This window comes from Sebastes fasciatus, chromosome 1 (genome assembly GCF_043250625.1).
Source record: "Sebastes fasciatus isolate fSebFas1 chromosome 1, fSebFas1.pri, whole genome shotgun sequence".
Classification (NCBI taxonomy): domain Eukaryota; kingdom Metazoa; phylum Chordata; class Actinopteri; order Perciformes; family Sebastidae; genus Sebastes; species Sebastes fasciatus.
Window position 1 is genome coordinate 18,158,357 of NC_133795.1, and position 23,477 is coordinate 18,181,833.

The 23,477-nt window shown below is 39.7% G+C and overlaps 2 protein-coding genes and 1 long non-coding RNA gene across 9 annotated transcripts in view; 1 reads left to right on the forward strand and 2 right to left on the reverse strand.

Moving 5' to 3' along the window:
• ampd2a (adenosine monophosphate deaminase 2a) overlaps positions 1 to 13,441 on the reverse strand; it is a 42,933-nt gene extending 29,492 nt beyond the window's left edge. For 2 of the 7 annotated variants that reach the window (XM_074634666.1, XM_074634651.1), the window contains exons 1-3: positions 13,234 to 13,375; positions 9,391 to 9,486; positions 9,141 to 9,211 (exon numbers count right to left, since the gene is read on the reverse strand). In XM_074634666.1, the coding sequence (XP_074490767.1) occupies positions 9,141 to 9,150 (10 nt within the window). In that variant the 5' untranslated portion in view covers positions 9,151 to 9,211; positions 9,391 to 9,486; positions 13,234 to 13,375. Of the gene's footprint in view, positions 1 to 3,628; positions 4,077 to 6,421; positions 6,560 to 9,140; positions 9,212 to 9,390; positions 9,487 to 13,233 lie in introns of those variants that run through there. The other 5 variants (XM_074634644.1, XM_074634636.1, XM_074634675.1 and 2 more) reach the window with 4 other exon arrangements.
• Positions 4,004 to 13,863, forward strand: LOC141767484 (uncharacterized). The gene is made up of 2 exons (XR_012593859.1): positions 4,004 to 4,143; positions 13,263 to 13,863. It is a non-coding gene; the product is annotated as an uncharacterized LOC141767484 (long non-coding RNA).
• Positions 13,864 to 15,511: 1,648 nt separating this feature from the next.
• Positions 15,512 to 20,295, reverse strand: LOC141767329 (G-protein coupled receptor 61-like). The gene is made up of 2 exons (XM_074634519.1): positions 19,994 to 20,295; positions 15,512 to 18,901 (listed from the first exon to the last, which is right to left on the reverse strand). The coding sequence occupies exon 2, from the start codon at positions 18,682 to 18,684 to the stop codon at positions 17,281 to 17,283; it is 1,404 nt and encodes a 467-aa protein (XP_074490620.1). The 5' UTR covers positions 18,685 to 18,901; positions 19,994 to 20,295; the 3' UTR covers positions 15,512 to 17,280.
• Between the last annotated feature and the right edge of the window lie 3,182 nt (positions 20,296 to 23,477).

Sequence of the window (23,477 nt, forward strand, 5' to 3'; positions counted from 1 at the left end):
GTTTTGTGATACAAATGTCATTATTGCCATACCTTTTAGTTGTCCTAAATGTGTCTTCGATGGTTCCCTCAATGTTCTAAAGGTTAACAATAAAAAAAATTATATATTCAGTGGTGCAGCAACACTGAGGTTCTGCTTTGTCTCTCACGAAGAAAGAAATCCCACGGACACCTTTTCAGCAGGAGTAGGTAACACCTGCTTTAGCACATGCTTTAACACCCACAACCACACTGTGAGGATATGGGGCCCTGGGCAGGATCTCCTGGTGTCACAATTTCAAGTTGTGCAGGTTAAAGTCTATAGGGCAACAACGTATAGATGTGCTAATGATTCAAGAAAGAAAAGCCCCCCCAGGGTAACGTAACAGAGCCCCTCGTGACGAGGCAAGTCATGCGATACAGAATACACATGAAGACATGCCATGACAGGAACAGTATTTCTGATAAATCATCAACCAGTACAGGAGGCTAGGCAACCAGACAGCCTACAGATAGAAGGAACAGCGGGTAGAGTCAAGGTAGAGGCTAGTAAGTTAGTATCTGAGAACAGATCACAACAGACAGCGCAGCAATGACTCATGCCGAAGAGAGGAATTCCCTCCACCTCTCTGGCAGATTTTAACAGCCTCTATATATCACGTCATATAGCTCTGGCTGCAACGCTAGGGCATTACACATTCTGCTTCATGTGATGCTATGAAGGTCCAGTGGGAGAGAGCAGCCTGCAGGCAGAGACAGATTCCTGCAGCTGAGAAAACTGACGGAGTAATCGATGTTTCCGCCAGCAAATCAACACGACACTTACATAAGAGAACTGTTTCAAATGTGCAGGAGTGAAGGAGATAAGGATTTATTTTAAAAACAAACTAAACCTCCAAGATTCTTAAAAGGAAAGATGCTAGAAGTAACACAGGAAATACTGAAGGCTTCAGTTCATGACATGGATTTAACGCCAACTGCTCAAGCTGCAGCTACAGTAGATTTTTCTGCAGTGGTAAATTGGCATCAACAATGCCAACAGACTGGTGTGGTCAGATGGAAGTGCTGTAATGGGTGGCCTACATGTGGCTCTTATGACAGACTGGGAGTGCAGGGCTCAGCCAAGCGGCTAATTGAGAGGACTTAAATGACTGCATGGATGGAGAAACCTCTAAGTTATTTATTACTGCAGCAAAGACGGGCTTCCTCAGCAAATACAGTATAGTGTGTGTCAACGTGAGTTACTGCTCGAGATCTGCTGCGGCATCCCTCCAAACACTCAACATTTGTGCTGTGCTATGACACAGGAGGAAGTGGCTTCAGATTAAATCAATATTAACATTTAATTGCCTCACAGATACATTGATGGTCTAACTTTCTAGTTTCTCCCCACAGAGACCAGTTAGCATCAACTTCAAAAGGAGAGCTACGATCATTTGGCCTATATCCCATCACACTAAAAAACTAATGAAACCCCTAAGCATACCTTGTGAATAGACAATAACGTAACACTAATTAATACACTAATACACTAATTAATACACCACCATGTGACAGTAATATACAGGCCTATGGTGACAAATCCTATTAAAATGTCAATAACTTATGTCTTTATTCTAGGGCTGTCAATCGATTAAAATATTGAATCGCGATTAATGGCATGATTGTCCGTAGTTACTCGCGATTAATTGCAAATTAATCACATATTTTATCTGTTCAAAATGTACCTGAAAGGAAGATTTGTCAAGTATTTGATTCTCTTATCAACATGGGAGTGGGAAAATATGCTTGCTTTCTGCAAATGTATGTATATATTTATTACTAGAAATCAATTAACAACACAAAACTATGACAAATATTGTCCAGAAAAAAAATATGCTCAAATCATAGCATGGTAAACTTAACTTTGACAGCCCTACTTCTGACTGACAGAACTACTTCACAGTTTGACAGTTCTAAATCTAAGTCAAGTAAAGAAGCCCAATCAAAAAGGAATTAGGAAACTTAAAGTAAAAATGATTATTATTAATTGTCTGATATGAACTGTGTTGCAATTCCATTCTAATTTTGTTTAAAAAGTCCTGAAGTCATGTCACTAAAGTGATGTAAAATATACTCAATGACACTGAATCAAAACTCATTATAGTTATCACATCTGGGATGCTAGTGGAGGAATCTAACTTAAATGCAAAGGGAGGATGAAACGCAGTAAAATATACGATATATCTCCATGTGGTCAGTGCGTATTCCTCTAAATAAAAAGAATGAGATTTGGGCCAAACAGGGCTGCAACTAACGATTATTTACATTGTTGATTAATCGATTAGTTGTTTGGTCTATAAAATGTCAGAAAATGGTGAAAAATGTTGATCAGTGTTTTCAAAAGCCTAAGATGACATCCTCAACGAGATATTCAGTTTACTGTTAAAGAGGAGTAAAGAAAACAGAAGATATTCACATTCAAGAAGCTGGAATCAGAACATTTTGACTTTTTTTTCCTTTAAAAAATTACTCAAGCCTCTAATCAAAAAAATTGGTTAATAATTTAATAATTGACAACTAATCAATTAATCTTTGCAGCTCTAGTGTCAGTATTGTCGTCATGAGAAAGGTGCAGTTGTAAGATAAACATATCCCACTGCTTTGTCTAACCCAAGCTGATGAGATAAGGAGAAGCCAGTAGACACATGATAAACTGTTGTTGCTACTAGGGGAGGGCCAAGGGGCCCATTAAGGGCTGGGTAACCCTGAACATGGTTTATCTCCAACATTCAACATGAAAACTTATTAAAATACACGCTTAACAATAATAACTTTGTAATATTTTTTACATTGTTCAGTTGGTCAACCCTGGGGAAGAATTAATCAATATAATAATGAGTGCATATCTATTTGGGCAGACAACCCATATAACAACTATCTATGGGAAGCACTCTCAAAAGGCAGTTCCTATAGTGTGTTCTTTCATCAGCATGCACAATATGACAGTAAAAGCAGACTCAGGTCTATAATGTCTTTAAGTTTAGCTGTATTATAATGTATTTATTGCATTAGAGTACGTATTAATGTATTAACAGCAGCGTGTCAGTTACTGAGCAGTCAAGATTAAAGTTTAGTTTAGAGCTGACAATATTTGCCGACTAATTAACAACAATTTTAGTAATTGATTGATCATTTCAGATAATTTACCAAATCAAAACGCCAAGCATTTCTTGATTTATGCATCACCAATAACAGGGTTTTCAGCTCTGAGAACATGCAATGTGCTTTGGTCCATATATTCTGACATTTCAAACAACTAAACAATTAACTGTTTAGATTAACTCAGTTGCAGCCCCTAGTTCAGTTAAAATATTCTTGGTAGTGAACTGCATTACAGTTCCACTTAAGCAGCATGCATGCTGAATGCTAAATATACAACATCAGTCAAAGCTTCAAACAAATTAAGCCAACGTCTCAAAAAAACAAAACTGAGCAACAAACTAGAGTTGCAGTGGTTTCCACCTCTGGAAACTCAGTTTCCTCCCTTATTGCTCCAGGTGAGCAGCATGGATTCTTAAATGCCATTGCACAATCATCTGTGTCATTTTCTGACTCCCATGTAAGAGCAGAGTTGTCTTTCTATGGGACCCCCTCTCACCCACACTCACCAGGGCTGGTGGTGCTCTGCAGGCTCCCCCTCTTACGAATCGGGGATTTAGGTTTAGGCTTCCCTTGTCCATCGTTGTTGGATGAGGAGGAGGAGGTGGAGGAAGAGGATGACATCTTGCCGACTGTGCTCGTGTTACTACTGGAGCAGAACGAGTCAGAGCTGCGCAGTGGCCAGCAGAGGGAGAGAGGAGCTCTAACGCTGGAGCTCTGTCTCATGGTGGGGCAGCGGGACGGCAGGACCCATACTGGGCCAGTAGAGGCTCCTCTGCAGAGTTGGCTCCTCCTCCTCCTTGCCAGCAGCAGGTCAGCAGGCATGCCGCACAGCGACGAGCTGAAAGGCAGCCCAAGGCTTCCCCGGCTCCTACTGGGGGCCATCCTCCTTGGTCGCCCTAGCAACCAGAGCTTCCTCAAGCCGATGCAGGGAAAAACAGCCACAGAGGCTGGCATTGCGGATCAAAGTGTGTAGCCAGCATGACGTGGAGACCGACAACACCCCCGGCAGCTGAGCACCAAGGTGAGTGAAGGGCAAAAGTTTTCCACTCATCTAAAAATAGCAATTAGATAGACTAGATATCATGAGAATGAGTATTCAACCGAGAGAGAGGGATCCAGATGAACGGCAAGTGACGAAAAAAAGCCTAAGAATACAGATTGGTCCGAGTGGATAAGCACAGGAACCAGTTTAGTGTGTAAGGTGACTGGCGAACTCTCAATCTTCTTTGCTGGAAAGTTCTGAGGGGAGTCAGACAGCCTAAACACACACACAGAGCAAGGCCCGCCTGATATGATGTTTTATAAATAGTGGCAACCAATGCCCAGCAAGACTAGTAATGCAACCCGTGACGAGTAGATGCACAACTTTCTCTCATGTGGTTCCTGTAGTTTAGGTTAGGAGCATTAATTATGATTACACACTTTTACTTAAAGTGTAGTAACCACACAAGCTTCCACAAGTCAGCAGAGCCTGAAGCAAGTAAAACAAATAAAGCTGTTGTTTACTGAAAACTTGAGACTCTTTGAAGGTCCTTATTAACTACACAATGAAAAGTTGTTGTGCATCACATTAGGACATATCGTACAGACAATACAAAAATACATTTGCACCACATGTGATTGTGGTAGGCCTGCACGATTATGGCCAACATGATAATCATGATTATTCACTGATTTTAGCGACAACATATTCTATTGCACTTTCACATTAAAACAAACAGAGCACTTCCATGCTGGGCTACATCCCTGTGCTGCACGATGTTGGAGAAAATTTACAATTCAATATTTTTTTCTCCTAAATATATTTGCAATATGAAAAAATACAGGAATAATCACCCTATCCTTTGTTAGCTACATTATAAAGTTAAATGCTTCAATCTGGTGCATCTCAAGAGCAAAATTAGCAACATTAAGAGGCTAGATAAACAATGTTATGCTCTCAATTTAATCATAAACACATTGGTTGTATAGATAATATCGATACCCAATCATGTTCATTTAATTGCGGGGAGCTAAAATTGTGATCGCGATTAATATTTGATTAAATTGTGCAGCCCAAGATTGTGGTAGCTCTAATTTGGCTTTTCAAAATAATAAGCTTTTCTTAGACTCCCCATGGGCCTACACTGAATACAACCAAAATGGCTCAGTTTGAGCTTAAGGACTTTTCATGTCACAGATCAGTTTACATATATTCAAAAACTGCATCACATCTACTGTGTATTACTGAAGCTAGAGGACACTGACTATTGACTTTGCAATATTGACCTTACATTGTCTTTTGGAACTGACAGAGTAGTGAGAGCAAAAGAGCTACGAAAAAAAAATAAAAATCCCCATCTAGTGGTGTGAACATTGTATGCAGTTAGACAAAAACATGTTTGTCCCTTCTGAGCACACAACTGCTGTTCAACTCACTTTATCAAATAGTACAGACACCAGACAGCAAACATTTTATTAACATTAACACAACATTAAGGGGCTCTGCCGTAATTTGAATGCAGCTGACCATTTAGTAGGTTAAGTGTGCTAATTTTTACGCCCTGTATGCAAACGTATAGAGCACAGTCTTCACAGATAGCACTTGGTATAGACACAGTTTCAAATAAACTGTCGCTGTAGTCCATTAACTTCCCAGCACTGAAGATAACTCACAACCATTCAATCATTCATTTCCTCGACCACCGTCCTCTAATTACACTTGAACTGAAGACTAAAGAAGACACTAAAGAAGAGAATACAACTGAATTAACGTTGCAACTACAGGATTATGCTCAACATGTTTTGCCAGTAAACTGGCCTCTGGTAGAGACTGAACTTGATCAACCCTGAACAAAATGCTCAACCACTGTGCCTGAGGTCAAAACCCCAAAACACTAAAACCTACCACACTGATCTCTAAAAGTGAAACGCAATCTATAAGTTATTCTTTGTTCGAATTAGTGTGGAATTAGGCTAAAAACAAAGACTATCACAAACCTGTTCAACCTTTCTCTCAAATGAGTTTGGCAACAACATCTTTCAAAGACACATTCTGGTGGGTGACTGACAGAAATGGAAGAAGTCCAGGTTTATCTTTCCCAAGTTAAATAAGAATCTACTCTCCAGCCTTTTCTGGAATCTGACCCAGTTTTTGAGAGAGCTGACGCTCACCATCTGGTGCAGCAGCAGCAGCAAAGGGTAAAAAAACAGAGGCCTAGTTTTGTCTGAAACAAAAATCTTAACTATCTTAACAATCTTAACATGGCTATGTCACACATCCTGCTAAAACCACATTACTAACATTCTCAATGCCTTACCTGGAAACAGCAGTCAATTATGCGAGCCTGATAGCTCTTGTTAATCCTTCTCTGGTTTTCTCTTTGCCTCTTGTTTGGTTAAGCTTTCTGTCTGCACACCCTTATGCTAAAAATGAGACCACTGTGCAAATCACTGGCTGCTTCGGGATTTTTTTTCCCCCAATCCTTCAGAGCAAAGCTCATGGAATTCAGCATTTTGTTTGCAGAGAAGCCATACACCAAAAACACACAGTGCTCTCTCTTTCCATGTACACCATTTCATAGGAAATGTGAAATCTAAAACGCCATCAAACTCAACTGAATAAAAACAAATTTTCTTTAATTATTTGAAGTACACTTTGCATTCAAAGGCCGATGTTGCCAAACCTATGCATGACAAAGCAAACCAAGGATTGTTTTAGCATTTTATAAAACAGAGCTATGGCTCATCCTCCTATTAACAGCAGTGCTTCTGCTAATCACCAGGACTGATAGCAACTATTTGCAAGAACCTAACTGAACCTGAGCACTTTTACTTTTTTGTATGTTTGCTTGTTTGTTTGTTTTAAGCTTGTTTTTTTTTTTACTTAAAGCTGAAGTAGGTGAGATTGGAGCAAATATGATTAAAAAAAGTTATTTTTATAAAACGGTCGCTATATCGTGACAGTAGTACATGAAACAGGTAACCTGACAAAAATCATGTGCCTCTGTGTCCTCCGGTGCTCCTAACGGCATCTGCAAGATTTCACATACCGGAGGAAAACAAGCAGTAAGAGCTGATCTGAGGTCTGCTGTATTCTAGTACTCAGCCCTACTTATAAAGCCAATGTCAGAGTATGTAACAAGTAGGGCTGCACAATTAATAGAATATTAATCGCGATCACAATTTTGCTTCCTGCAATTAAATAAACATGATCGACTGCGATATTGATGTTAAAAATGCATGTTCTGCTCGTAGAAAACTCTGCTGCATATCAAATCAAGCCGAGCTGTTTTGGCTTCATTTTTGGGGATAGATATTATTTATACAACCAATGTGTTTCTGATTAAATTGAGAGTATAAAATTGTTTATCTAGCCTCTTATTGTTGCTAATTTTGCTGTCAGAGTGCACCAGATTGATGCATTTAACTTTATAATGTAGCTAACAAAGGGGTAGGGTGAATATTCCTGTATTTTTCAATATTGCAATATATATATATATATATATATATATATAGCAGAAAAAAATATTGCAATGTCAGTTTTTTCCAACATCGTGCAGCCCTAATTCGTACATTAGCAGGAATGTAGCACAACATGGTAGCGAAAACAGTGCTCTGTTTATTTCAATGTGAATAATGTTGTCGCTAAAATCAATGAATAATCGTGGAAAAATAATTGTGATCTCAATGTTGATCAAATTAATAGGGATTATCATTTTGGCCATAATTGTGCAGCCCTAGTAACAAGCCAATTTATCTGTTGAAAGGCCACTAAAGACAATAAAGTGCCCAAGAAAGACCTCTGACTTACTGACACAAATACAGTCAAGCAGTTTTAAGCTGCTGGAGGTAAGGTTAAATGTCCAATATTGTAAAAAGTGCGATTTTCAGGTCTTTCACATTATAAAGCAGGTTTAAGTGCTATATAAATACTCTTAAACTATCAAAACGCTCAATATACAGAGAGATACACACAGCCCATATTCAGAAATTGTGCGTTTGAAACAAGCCGTTAGGATTTCTGTCCATTTGTGATGTCACAAATACACATTATTTAGACCATTACACGGTTTTAAACATAAACATTCTAAATGTCTTTTCTGCCTTTCTGCAAATACATCATGAGACTACAGAGCTGTAGCAGATCCACCCGAGCCGCTTCAAGTGGCATTGTAAAGTTCAATTCTGCAGAACATCTTTTTCTCAGACAGCTTTTTCTGTGAAAGGAGCGAAGTGTTGGAACTCGCCACCTGATCACTGGATATCTGCTGCAAACTTTACCACCTTTAAGAGAGCAACCAAATCCTGTTTAATTCAGCGACAAACCTGTACTCATGTCTAGTTTTTACATTTTGTAGTTTTTAAATGTGTGCTTTATTGTATTTATTTTATCTATTTCTTTGTTATTATACTATTGTCTCGCACCAACAAAGCCAAAGAAAATTCCTCGTGTATACCTCTTACACCTGGCAATAAACACCTTTCTGATTCTGATTCTGATTTATTTTTCCTGTACCCATTCCTGTTTTAATCTCTTATTTCCACAAAAAGTCCCTCTAGGGAAAGGTGTTGCAAATTAGCATCCGCTATAAGCACTATGATACTGCCATCAGATAGCCGTTTTTAAGTTGTCTATGTACATTGTATTGGTCCCTATTAAATAAACCATGATTGAATTCAAATGTGTCCCAGTTTATTCCTATTGCAGTGTATGTAAATAACATCAGCTGACAGGAAGTAAACATGGACCCAAACTGTTGCCTAGCCACACAATTCCGTTGCAATTCCGTTGCAAAATGCACTAAAACGGAGCGTTTCAGACAGAGGGTGAATACAGGTGTATTCAGGCTGACAGTATGAGGAAAATAATGTTTTTTTTTTAACATTACAGCATGTAAACATGTTCTGGTAGAAACCCAAAATACAAGTATGGACCTGAAAATTAGCATAATATGGGACCTTTAAACAGCTGTCTTTTAGACCTTTCAGGCTAAACGACCCTTATTTGACATTACTTGTGTCACTGTGTTGACTTACCACCTGACATGGTTGAGGACCAGCTGGGAGCAGATCTAGTAGATTGTAGTTAACACCAGACAGCAGATGTCCTGCAGAAAACACACAGTACAGTCTGTTAAACTGACAATAGATCACCAGAGTTAGCTAACTAACTGTAAGCTGATAAGCTATCAGTTACACCTGAGACCTGACAGCCACGTTATCTCTACATATCATTAACTGTCCTGTTTACTAAAAAGTGCTTTTCGCTAATAATTATATAACTTACCGACTAGTAGTTGACAGTTCAACACGAACTCCAGTTTCCCGGCTGCTTCTTGACGTTGATATGCTGCAGTTTCCTCAAAAGAAGCACCGCCCGCTGCTGTTAATAAGGTCAAAGGTCACCAGAGGTCAAAGGTCAGCACGCACGCCCTCAAACACACAGAAATGTCTTCCTGAGGTTTTTTTCTCCTTAAGCCTTGTTTTAAATTAGTTTTGCTGTGTTTAATGTAAGAGCCAATAAACATCATAATGATAAGTGTCATTTTTACACCACAAGCTGTTCTTAAAATGAGGGATTGAACTGTAGTTTTTATTTCTCTGGGAGACCCTGGTTGTCACCAGACCTAGTAGTGGTTGAGGAAATAGATTAGATTAGATTAGATTAGATTAGATTAGATTTCCTTTATGGTCATTGTACAGGTACAACGAAATTGAGTTTGCAACTCCCCATCACATACACAATGCATAAAAAGACAGTCTATAAATACAGGGTAGGGGAGAGTGGGGTAAAATGAGCCAGTGGGTAAGTTGACCCACCCCCTGTATCTTGGCAACTGTGATTATGTTTTGTCATGTGACCATAAATTCAGGAAGTACCCATCATTTCTATCTTGCTGTGATGAAGTGAAGCACATGGGAGAAGTAGTAAGTACTTTTCTACACCAAAAACAGTTTTTTCCCATCAAAGTAAATTTTCTGCATGTCAGCAATAATGAATGTTAGGTCAAAGCAAATTTATCCAGGTCTAAAAATATATATTATACATGTTGGTGATTTACTAAAATATAACACCATGTTAATCCCTTCGCTAAAGATTAGCCTGAATTGCTAAACTGGGCCATTTTTTCCAAAATGGTAGCTATGGGGCAAAGTGAGCCAAAGGCTATGGGGTAAGTTGAGCCACTGGCTCACTAATATTCTACTATTATTCCGAGCCACTGGCTCAACTTACCCCACCATAAATTAACCAAATGAATTCTCTGATGTATAAAATGGTATTACTGTTGAGTGTTACACAACTTGGTTTGATTTTTTAATGTGTTAACCTTTATAGAAGAGGGAGATAAAGGAAGTTAAAACAGTTGGTTATAGTGGAACAGCAGAGACAAAGAGGGTCCTCACAGAGGAGGTAGAGAAGGAGCTTGCAGACCATATCAAGAAGCTGGCTGAACAGTTCCACGGCCTTACTCCAAAGAAATGCTGTGAACTGGCATTGGAATTGGCAGAAAGAACAACCTTCCTGTCCCCAACAACTGGAAAGAGCAGGGTTTAGCAGGTAGGCCTAGGTCAAACCAAAGACCAAGACGAAAATCACAGCGTACAGCAGTTCTGAGGAGAGTGTGATGCCATCCCATTTGATGACACTTCTGAGCATGAGAGTTCTAATGATGAGAGAAGTGAATCAGACATCTCAGATCTGTCAGTTGGTGACTTTGTCATAGTAAACTTTGTATCCAAAGGCAGAAGCTACCATTACATTGGCTTGGTTGAGAGCCTGGAGGGCAACGAAGTGAGTGCAAGATTTCTCAGAAGAATCCGGGGGAACACTTGACGTGAGAAGCCCACCTTTGTATTCAAGGAAAAGGATGAGGCATCTTTTCCACTGAGTGATGTGCTGACGAAGCTACCTCAACCTCAAAAGGCTGGAGGAACTGCAAGGAGGGAGCAACAGTTCATATTTCACTGCAACCTTGACGACTGGAATATTGTCAAATATTGAATGATATTTTGATTGTTCAATGGTCTTGAAACTCACAGGTGGTTTGTTCTCACAAGTTCATAACTGTGAAACTGTTTATTAACACACTTATGCTGAGGTTTAAACTTAAAAACTCAGATGTTCAGTTTACCCCACGATGGCTCAACTTACCCACTGACTCGGATCAACTTACTCCTTACCTGGGGCAAGTTGAGCCACAGGAGCACTTTTTTTGGGAAGGTCATTTTTTCCAGACAGCTTTGTGATGGATGCATGCTGATCATTTCATTTGATAGGAGAGATCCTGAATTTAAGGTTCAAGTTTTCATTCTGCTTCTGTCTCATTTTTCCTAACCTCGAGGACAGCATAAGTAAAAATTGGCTCATCTTACCCCACTCTCCCCTACTGTCTAAAGACAGCTATGAGGTGAGTGACCAGTGTCGTATGTGCAAACTGTCATAAAGGGCAGTAAAAGTAAGTAGTCAATCTAAAACAATATAAAAGACAATGATTATAATAAATAATTAAATACATAATAAATAGTATAATCAGTCGGCATGTGCAATATCATAAACAAATGCAGTTCAAAGTGCAATTGCAGTCAGGTTAACGTGCATGGTAAAATAGGCTAACTTTATTAAGATATTATATTTAAGTAGCTATACCATAATGTAAAAAAAAATACTAGGTAACACTTCGTTTTACAGGTCTGCAAATTTCATGGTAATTGGTTGATAATTAGCAAATAACCTATTTGAAATTTCTTTGGAATTACTGCCAAATTACCCCAATATTTACCTAAACAATTATAGAAAATTACCTTATTATAAACATTATTTAATAATCATATTCTGCTATTTCCCAACAGCTGGTAATTTATTTAATACATTTCCAGGAAAAGAATACAAAGTTAATTAATATGCTTTATTTCCATGTCTGCTGATAAATAGATTATAATTAGCAAATAACTTGTTTGAAATGTCTTTAAAAAACTCCCTGAATCATGACATCAGCTACCAGGTTACATTTGTGTAGACAGGAAGTCACACAATGGTGAGATTCATTCCTGATCAGAAGTGTCTTCTATTAGTTTTGGTTTTCCACCTCCGATGAAGAGCAGCGCACAGCCGCTTCTTATACCTAAGGGCCCTATTTTAACAATTATATGCTATTTTAGCATATAATTATTAACTAATGTTTTTTAACAAAGTAATTTTTGAGGTAAATATCGGGGTAATTTGGCAGTAATTCCAAAGAAATTTTAAATCGGTTACTTTCTAACTTGCTATGACCTAATTACCATGAAATTTGCGAACCTGTAAAATGAAGTGTCAGCCAATACTATTACAAGTAAAAGTCCCCAGTCTGCAGAAGTTAAACTGCATATTAAACAAAAATTATATTATTTGGTTCATATTACTGATTCATTAACGTGTAAGCATAATTTTAACCTTGTAGTTGGTCGAGGTGGAGCTAATTTTACCTGTTTTATATAATCTTGGAGAGTTTAATTCACTGCACAACAATGATTAATGTATCTGTATGCCTAATGAGGATTTTTAAAACCTGCAATAAATGGTGTAGAATAAAAGTAGTGGATTGAAAAGTACAATATTCCCCTCTGAAATTTAGTGGAGTAGAGGTAGAAAGTGTCAGAAAAATGGATTTACTCAGGTAAATTAAAAGTAACTCAAAGTTGTACCTAAATACATTACCACTGACCAGATCCCACTTGTTAATTAAATACAATACACCAGTTTTTAAGAAGTAAAATATCTGTAAAAGGCTTTATATATAGACTACTATAGTTGGTGTATTCCACTGAAGCAACAAACAGGCTATATATTTGAACCTTATTAAAACCAACAGATAAGATCTATAATAATTTAATATCCTGTTATAATATGATGTTGAGATATTCAGTGGTACTGTACAAAGTTTTCACTCTTCATTTTATTAATTAATTAACTTAGTGTTGAAAAGGCTCATACTAACATAATCACTATTAAACTAATATGTTGTATATAAGGAACAGAACAATCATTTAAATATACTAAAAGTTTACTGTGTTAGAAATCTCATTATTCATATATTAGTAGCTGCAAATGTTGGAATAATTTTTGCCTTTTTGTGTTTGTAATAGTCACCTTTATTCTGCCTGTGTGTCTTTTTTCAGATCTCTCCTCCAAAGCAATGTGCCTGGAAAGTTGGTGGAAACAAAGACGTCCTATTGTTGTTTTTCTTGCGCAGGATAACAGTTGTGACCTTCTTGTCCAGCTGCTTTCACTTCTTTGTGATAACAACAGCTGCAGGAAACATCTGGAGTCACCATTTGTTCAGTGAAAGTGTTGCCCTGTGACAGTTACAACAGAAATAAGATTGTGAGTGAACAGCTTTACAGTGGCAGCAGAATACGTTGAGGAGGACTGCCATTCAGGATCTACCAAAAATGTTAAGTTGAAACCAAATCTTGCCTTGGCTCAACAGCAGTACACAGTATAACCACTTCACAGGGCCGTATGGTGGCCAAAGACACAACTCCAGAAGAATACTAATGTTGCTTCATGTATGCTGGATATGAAAATCGGCAGCTGTTTGCTGAGATATTCATCATAACAACTTTATAATATGACGATATGTCAGTTTTCATGTAGTTCCACTGCCCCCAAGTGGCAAGGAAAAGGATTACTGCAGCTTTAAGCTTGTACAGGATCCATATAGGTCTTTTTAATGCTCCAGATCTTTGTTCCTTAATAAACTGATGCATTATCAACACATCTCACTTTCTTCTTTCACCTCCTCTTAGAGCTCTTGTGCATGCCGACACTTTCCAGAAAAATGGTTCATTATATTCCTCTAGCTAAATGTACTTTGCCCTCTTGGCACTCAGTCAGTACATTCTTCCTAATGCTTGCTTATTTGGCTGATCTAGCTATCACGTACAGTTATACATGTTCTCCACATTTTACTTTAACCTGAAATAAATGTCTCTTTGATTAGCAACTTGAGTTGTTCTTGTATTTGGATGTTTTTCTGTTTCCAGCTGGCTTTAGTCTTGACACATACAGTACATGAAAAGTGCATTTTCAACAATAGTTTAGATTTGCTTTGCATTTCTTTGGTCCCAAACTATCACGCTAGATTGATTTTATTGTAAACAACTGTAACTGGGGCTGTCAGCGTCAGTATCATATCAATACCACGTTACATTTCTTTTTTAAAAGCACAGTAATCAATTTGCGGTTACTTTTGAAAAAACAGAAAAAGGTCATGTTAATGCAAGGATAAACGTCATAAAGTTTAAATATAGATATTAAAGGTCAAGTGTGTAGGATCTGGCGGTATCTAGCGGTGAGGTTGCAAATTGCAACCAACTGAAGAGTCTCCCGTGTGCCAAGCGTGTAGAAGAACTACGATGGCCGAGGTCAAAACACGAATGGCCCTCTCTATAGCTAGTTATTGTAAGAGTAGAGTGCGTAGAGTGTGTTTGTACGTGAGTGATGAAGCAAGAGAGAGAGAGAGTGGCAGCGACAGCAGTGTGTCACGCTATCGGCACCGGCCCAAACAGGAAAAGTTAAGTGTTTGGTTTGTCCGTTCTGGGCTACTGTAGAAACATGGCGGTGCTACATGGTGGACTCCATGAAGAGAACCCGCTCCCTATGTAGATATAAACGACTCATTCTAAGGTAACGAAAACACAACGATTCTTATTTTCATGTGATTATACACTAAAGAAAACATAATTATTCATATATTACATGTCTACCAATAGATTCCCCTAACTGTTACACACTGTTCCTTTAAGGTAAAGCAAGCCAAGATGAACAAGAAACAATCAAAGGTCATTCTAAACAGCAGACTAGAGAGCTGAGAGTTATTTCAGTTTACAGTTTGAGATACTCACACAAGCGATCCAGAGAGTGTGAAAAAAAATAACAAAAACGTCAGCTCTGGTTTAGTCTAGAGAAATTTATTTTAAGAAGTCTCAGATAAGGGTGTCTTGTTGGATTCCCAATAGAGCACGCTCCTCCTCCCGCCCACCAAAGCACTGAGAAATGTCACTAGGTAATAATTGCCATGGGGATGGCAGATCCTGGCGAAGCTGGGGGCGGTTTGACTGAGGTCCATCGTTGAGGTGTGAGGCCTGTCGCGCACCAACAGAAACACAGCATCTATCTATCTATCTATCTATTCTGATGAAGGTCATACCACTGGCTTTGGCCTTTAGAAGTTTAAATGTTACCTTAAGGTCAAAGTGTTTGAACTGTATCCTCCCTCCCCCTCCTCTTTGCAATGGAGTATCAAAGCAAAGCAGAGAGATTAAGCCACACACACTGAGATGTTGAGTAAAATAAGATGTATGTATTTGTATTTGTGACAGCAGCCCCATAACGTTGGTGAAATGATGAGAAAGCATCCAAAATGTTTTACAAACATAGAAACTCTTTATTACAACAGCATCTCTCACTCAAGTTTTAGCCGTGTATTTTTCTAAAACACATTCATATCATTGCAGTACAGTGGAAGTCATTCTTTTATTTTTATCACAGCATAAAAAACAATCTCTGAACAAGTGAAAATCCTAACACAAACGTTCAACATCATCATTCACAGTTTGGGATATTTAGACGTGATGAAAAGAAGCTCGACAAGCTTTGGATTTTGGATTGGCATCGTCACTCAAAAAATATCTTAAAAACCCTGTATCCACATTACATAAGAAAGCAATTTCAAACATTTCCACATATAGTTTTGTCATATTTTTCCCTAACAGTTTGCTATAAAATACTACTTCACCTCATCATGAAAAACCTAGCAAAGTCTGCACCCTCATTTCTAATAAATCACACCTGCTTTAGTCTCCTTGCAACGTTAGAATAAAATGTGCAGTAGTCATACTTGACATGGAACTGTGCAGGACTGTCAAATAATGTTTTTTTCCTGCATGTGAGGTACTGTAAAAACCCTGATGAGCAGGGTAGTCAAACTTAATGCATTCTCCTTACGGGATAAAAAAAAAAAATCTCCACAGCTGAAAAACAAACAAAAAAGGCAGTTACTGCACTCACTAATAAAAAGAAAAATGGGCATGCTGAGTGATACACAAAACCCAAACTCACAGTTTTACTAAACATAACATACAATTTAGTACATTTAACAAATGTCAGAAATAGAATCATATTCGAACGTAAATGCAGTGCATCAAGAGAATACTGATTTTTAAGGTCTATATCCAAATACACTGATAAATACATCACATGGCAGAAAGCTGGGTGATGAGTTATAAAGTCAACCTAAACTGAGTTGAGATTAGGAAATAAAAAGATGTGTTTGGACAAGCACCAAAGAAAGGAGAACAAAAATTCAGGTGGTTATCTGTAAACAACTTTTCCATGAGAGTTAGGCCACAATATGTACGCCTCCTAATCGATTCTAATCGGATTGGCATGAGGGTTAACAGTGGCATTATCATTGATGAAAGCACAGCTACCAATCAAAAGTGACAGTAGTGCTTTTCCCTCAACGGATCCCTTAAATACTCATACTTTTGTGTATTTTATTGCTGTCTTCTTCGACATAACTTCAAGAATAATCATCTTAACAGAGTCTCAAAAATGATTGATTTGGCAGTTACAATTACAGTATCAGTTGGTGTGTGTGGTACCGTTTAATCCTCATTCCTGAATACCAAAAGTAATTCGTCCAATAGCAGAGCTTCACCGCACAATGGTGAAGTAATTAATTGAGAGGGTGCCGGTGTATTTCAGTGCTCCCTAAATTGAAAATTCTGAAAACATGAATTAATTTACCTTCATAGAATCAAACATATAATTAATGCTATTTTTTATCTTTAAAAAAAGGCTTTACACCAATACTGCAGTAGTCATAAAAGTAATTTACTGTACAGAGCTGAGCGGTTGTGTGGAAGGCCATTTTTGCCATTTTTACTGTAAAATCTAGCAGTAATTTCCCTGTTCACAAGCAACAGTTTGAAATGCATCTCAAAAAACTGCATTTAATCATGTGACTGTTTACTGTAAGGATGAAATCTGATGAGGCAAAGTGCAATGATTCAAAGATACAATTTAAAGTCATTTAAATGAACTGTTGGACAGCTGTCAGTAGAAATAGAGAAACGTGTTTTCACTAAAATAACTCCTGAAACAGTTTATATCTCAATGACATTTAAAAACTTAATTGTCTGTATATATATGGTTGTTTTTCGCCTGTTCAGTCTCAATAAACTCTGAAGTCTCCTCTGCGATTTGTCCAGGGATACGGAAATCTATCGGTATGGGCTGTGCTGGCTCCGGCGATTGGGGCTGAGCCACGGGGCAGCAGGCCTCCCCTTTAGGGCTGGAGGTGCTGTGAGAGTTTTGAGGATCCAAGTTGCAGCCGGTGCCCTGAAGAAACTGAAGGAAATTCTCCTCTATGGATCCTTCGCGGCTGGGCAGTCTGTCCTCCGCCTCGACACCTGCTCGGCGAAACAGGCAAGGCAGGTGCTTGCCCAGCTCCTCCCGGATCTGTCTGTTGAGGCAGCCGTAGAAGAAGGGATTGGAGGTGAAGCAGAAGTAGCCGATCCAGGTGACCACCTCCTCCAGAGATGCTAGTGTGGCCGGAGGGCTGGCAGCCAGAGCTGAATACAGGTGGAAAGTAAAGTAGGGCAGCCAGCAACAGAGGAATTGTCCACCTACTGCTGCCAACACTGCTGCTGCCTTTCCTCCCCCAAAGGGACGCTGCGGAGTGGCTCTGCCTGTCCCGGTCCCCGTCCCAGAGCTGGTAACCATCGTGGAGCGGCTGCTGAGGGATTCTGACCGCTGGCGCCGAGGCGTGTCCATCCAGGTAGGCAGAGGCCCGTGGTGCATGGCTGCTACTCGAGCCACTTTGAACATATTGCAGTACACAACAAGAATGACCATGAGTGGACACAGGAAATACACCAGAGTAAACAGGGCCATGAAGGCCATGCGGTTTGACCCCCCACCCGTCCAGTGTAGTGAGCAGCGCCTGTGACCCTGAGCAGGTGGAGATGGGACTGCCCCACCTCCTCCTCCCCCGACCCCACTACTCTCCAGGAGAGGCGCTCTTCCACCTTGCAGGAACCAAGCGAGCAGCGGCAGAGCAGACATGGCCAGGGCTTTGACCCATATTCCCACCAGCACCGACGCTACCAGGCCAACAGTCATCTTTACTTCATAGCGCATGGGGTGTATGATGTAGTAATAACGCTCCACATTGATGACAGAGATGGAGAGGATGGCAGCGCTAACCAGGCACACACTGAGAAAGAGGTAGCTCCGGCACAGGGCCTCCCCGAAGAAGGCTCGGCTTGAGAGCATGCCGAGGGGCATTAGCACCAGAGCCGCCAGCAGGTCCACCACGCACAGGTGGAAGACGAAGGCAAACTTGTGGAGCTGCGGGGCCTTGGCGATGACCGTCATGACGGCCACATTCCCAACCACAGCCAGCAGATCCATGAGCAGCATGGCCAGCAGGGCTAGCGACTGGGACAGGGCCCAGCCCTCGGGCAGATAGGAGGCAGACATGTTGGACATGAGCTGTGGAGGCGGTTGGGAGGAGTTCCACATCGGCTCCATTGAAGGGTGGGGTGAAGCAGGCAGGCAGGAGCAGTCACAGGCCCATCACCCATCCTTCAAAGCCAGGAAGTACGGCCAGAAAGCAGCGGCTTGAAAATGAGGTCAAAAGCTGCCTTGTATAGTCCGGAAGATGATGCTGCGATCGACAGGAGGTTCAGATTTTATGATTCCTGTCCATTTAGAAAGTCTTCATGTCTGCCGTCAGTCACAGCCCACCCTGAAAACAAGAGAGAAAGAAGACAAAAGGTCAATGTGGGTAAATTTTTAGTAACATGCTGAGGAAAATGAAGGGGTGAAACAATTTGAATATAAAGCATCACGCAAAAGAGTTGAGCCACTTGAACAGATTATAGTTCATCAATCTGCAACCAAATAATGATGCTGTGATGTGTATGATCATAATGATCCTAAAGGATTTTGGACCACCTTCTTTACACTTTTAATTAATATTATGGTAAAAAGGTCAAAGATAAATCTAGTCTGCTCCTTTGCTGAGTAGCTGGTGATGAATACTTTTCAAGCGCACATCCTGTCAATGCACGAATGCATGCTAATTCCCCAAAACCAATCCCATCAACAAATAGGTGACAGCCCTTTTCCATCACATCTACACCTGCTGTGAGCTCTCGTTGAATATGCATACCCCCCAGGCTCTAAACTGATTGTGTATGGATAAAAAAAAACACAACATGTGTACATGTACTACAATAGCATGTCTGCCACTAAAGAACCCACTTAGTATGAGTGAATTTAGTGTTTCAAATGGGAAAACTTGAGGGTATTCATAGGTTGCAGAGGCTGTCTGCATATTAACTATTACAGACAACAAACAGACATGGGTGGGTGCTGCTATAAGTATGTGTCAGATCAAGGAAATCCAGTTGCTTACTGCTATGAATGCTCTGTGTCACAGATGTAACAAAAGCCCGGGATGATCTGCCTCCTGTCTGCAGTGATAACAGTACGAATGAGGCTAAAAATTGAGCTCTAACCTCCCTCATCACCTATGAATGACTGCCCTCAGTGAGCAACGTCTCTAAATCACACATAGGGGGTACTCCCAATTCAGTTTAACCCTCCTGCCTGGGTTAGTCATGTCTTACCGCCTACTCATTTATGTATTAATCATTAATGCATTACACCCACTGTATACATCAAGGCCCACATTCTATACATCACATCACAGTTGAATTGTATGTATGGTTGCACTGAGCAGTATTTAATCAGCAGATTAGAAGAAGAGGGTGAGAGCAAGCGAGAAGATGTGGTGAGAATCAGGGAGCAGAGAGAGAGAGAGAGCATCATGTACCTGAATCAGAGTATTTCCTGATGCAAGCTGTCTGCTGCTTTTTGGTCTCTGAGGATGAAAACCTAGTGTAGCTCCCACTGCTGAGGTACACAGTGGATATCAGTCATTGCACCTTGTGGATGCTGTTGAGGTACCTCCCACTGCACGAGCCTGTTCCTCTTCCCATCCCTTGATCTGCCCTGTGCATCCTCCTCCCTGGATGACTTGAGCTGTGGCAGCAGCAGAGGTTTTTCTCAAGCGATGCTGATGTAAATGCATGCAAAGAGACAGCAGCTCACTCTCTGCTTTCCCCCTCCACTCACACACAGTGACTGCAGAGATGGAGCAGGAGGCAGAGAGAAACAGGACCAGAGCTGCTACTGTCTCCACAGGGTCCTAGTGTCCTCACTGAAGTGTTAAATATTACCTTCAGAAATTAGGAACTGAATATGATGGTGGGGGACTGTTATGTTCTCGCTGTAGTTATTAGCATTGTAAACTGATTTTTCAGGGAGGTACGAGAGATGAAATTATAGCGTTAGTCTCAAAAACGACTGTAATATGAATATATCAGTATACGTCAACAACTATCAGACTGTCATGTACGTTTGTACAGACATTCACCATCCTCAGAGGATGAATCAAATGAGTTTGGTGATCTAAAGTTTCCTATATTAAAGGGCTAGTATGTGGGATTTAAGGAGATCTAGTAGCAGAAATAGAATCTAATATTCATTACTATGTTTTCATTAGTGTATAATCACCTGAAACTAAGAATTGTTGTGTTTTCGTTAGCTTAGAATGAGCCCTTCATATCTACATAGGGAGCGGGTCCTCTTCACGGAGTCCGTCATGCTGCTCCACCATGTTTCTACAGTAGCACAGATCGGCCAAACCAAACACTGGCTCTAGAGAGAGCCTGTTGTGTTTTTAAAGTTACCTGAAGTTCACCGTAGTTCTCCGACACGCTTGGAAAGGGAGGAGTGAGCAGAGTTTTCAGTTGGTTGCAATCTGCAACCACACCACTGGATGCCACTAAATCCCACACACTGCTCCTTTAAGTGTACTGTATAAAATGATATATAATAGCTAATACTTTGAAGCTCGTATATTATAAGTATCTATAAGTATTCCTCTAATTCCACAACCAGGTGAGCATCTGTACTTGCCTAACACTTCAGTTTATGACAGGATACCTTTCAAAACAAGACCAAATTCTTGGCAACTTTAGCTGTATAGGCTACTTAAATTATATCGTACTAACGTGCTAAATGCCGGTCTGTTACACTAAATGTCACATCCATGGTTAGAGTGCAACCATGCTAACGTTCCCTCAGCCCTATGTTGGTGACTGCTGCAACACGTTGTCATCCCAACTCGTCACATACTGACGGTTTGTCAAACTCCTCGGCATCACTTTTCAGTCGCAGTAAACACGTGCTTAACGTTGTGAATTAAACAAACACACTTGCTTAGTTTTAGACATCAAAAACACTTAGTTAGGTTTAGGAAAAAAAAAACAGGTTGGGCTTAAAATTACTACATTTGTAAAGTGAAAATGTGACTTGATGTTGTGAACACTGGACACGAACGAACAGCTGATGAATGGGCTGGTGTGTTGGATTGGTTAGGTTTAGGCATGACGTACTGAAGGAACGTAGATGTGCTCCCTGTAGGCCTACACATACAAACTAAATCTTCACATCATCATACATGCAGTGATTGTTATGCAAACATGCCAACAGTGTGTTGACATTAACAGGTTAGCATGCTGATGAGACCCTAACAGGGCTGTAACCAGGCAGTTAGCATGTTAGTTTGCTAATTTTACTTCTCAGCTCAAAACACAGCTGCTGCTCAGCATAAGAACATCTGAAATCTGAGCCAAATCTAACAATACAGAGCTAAGCCTGTCAGTCTACAGAGGATTTTTGATGGGGGTTACTAGGGTTTTACCCTAGTACCAAGGATCTAAGAATAGTAAAAGTATTTTCTGGTGTATAATGAGCATTACAGGCTAGTAGGGCTACTAGCACGGCCGTGAACTTTTAGTTTTGTTTTACATATGAGGGTGAATGTTTAAACGCTTAACAGATGACCTCCAAGTGACCTTACTCAATAATAGGAATGTGCACAGTGCATGATAACTCACCCTCATATCTAATCCCTTATTTCTTCCTCCTCTCCCGGTTTATTTATATTTGTCAGTTGGTAATGATTTGGGTTGTAATTTCATGGATTTAAGTGCCCTCCAGTACAAGATTTACTGACACAGTGAGGCATTGATTAGGCCAGGCCTCAGCCTCCACCATCCCAGCTTCTCAAACTGGGGCTCCTGTTGCCACGGTGATCTTTTCATATACAGTCCATCTCATTGCTCTGTCAGCGGAGGACAATGAAATCTGGGCTATTATGGGTAAGGCTACTCTTCTGAAGGAGCAAGCATGGAGCTGCTAAGTCCGAGGTGTTTTTCATTTGCATTTGTAAGGTTAACACATAACATTTGCATTTCACAGAAATCCCATCTTGCACTCTTTTGCAATTAAAAAGCATGTTTTAACTTGCAGCACCTCAGGAATTGATTAATTAATGTAGTTCACTAATAGCCTCATTATAATAATGCCACTGGTTAAGTCACCGTGAGAACTGAAGTCTTAATATCATACAGTTTGTTGCTTTCAGCCCACAAATCAGTGAACTTACTTGAATAATGTGGAAAAAGGGCACTTGTTACTTATATTTGGGAACTATTGAATAACAGCGGTATTAAAGTTAGAATATTTTTACCACTTGTAGGTATTCTAATATATTCTTTATAGTGTGTATTCTATAGATATTGATCTCTAGTGTTGATATCTATATTTACTGTGTATTTCCTGTGCAATGCCTGGATAACCTGCTGCTGTAACACAAACATTTCCCAATTTGAGATCTATCTATCTATCCACCATCCATCAATCCAATGCTGCATACTGAGCTGCAATGATTAGTTGATGCGTCTATCGACAAAAAATTAATATGCAAATATTTTGAAAATTGCTTGTTTGAGTCATCAAGTCAAGTCAATTTTATTTGCATAATCCAAAATCACAAATTTGCATCAGAGGGCATAAAAAATGCCAAATATTCTAGCTCCTCAAATATGAGGATTTCTGCTTTTCTCTGTCTCTTGTGATAGTAAAGTGAATATCTTTGCATTTTGGACATTTTTAACTTTCAGCCCGGGTAAAATTGTGATGGGCATTTTTCACTATTTCTGACTAATTGATTGATTAATCAAGAAAATAAATCGGCATATTAATCAATAGTGAAAATAACAGTTGCAGCCTTATCACCAAGCAGCTCTTCACCATTGTAAATTATTATTTAACACTTTTTAAAATAGCATTTTTGTCCTCAATCTCACACTCCAAATACCTTTTACTCTAAAATATCACACTGTAGGAGATAAGCATCACCACTTTTTGTATTCAGATTCCTCTATTTTGAATTCGCATCACCTATA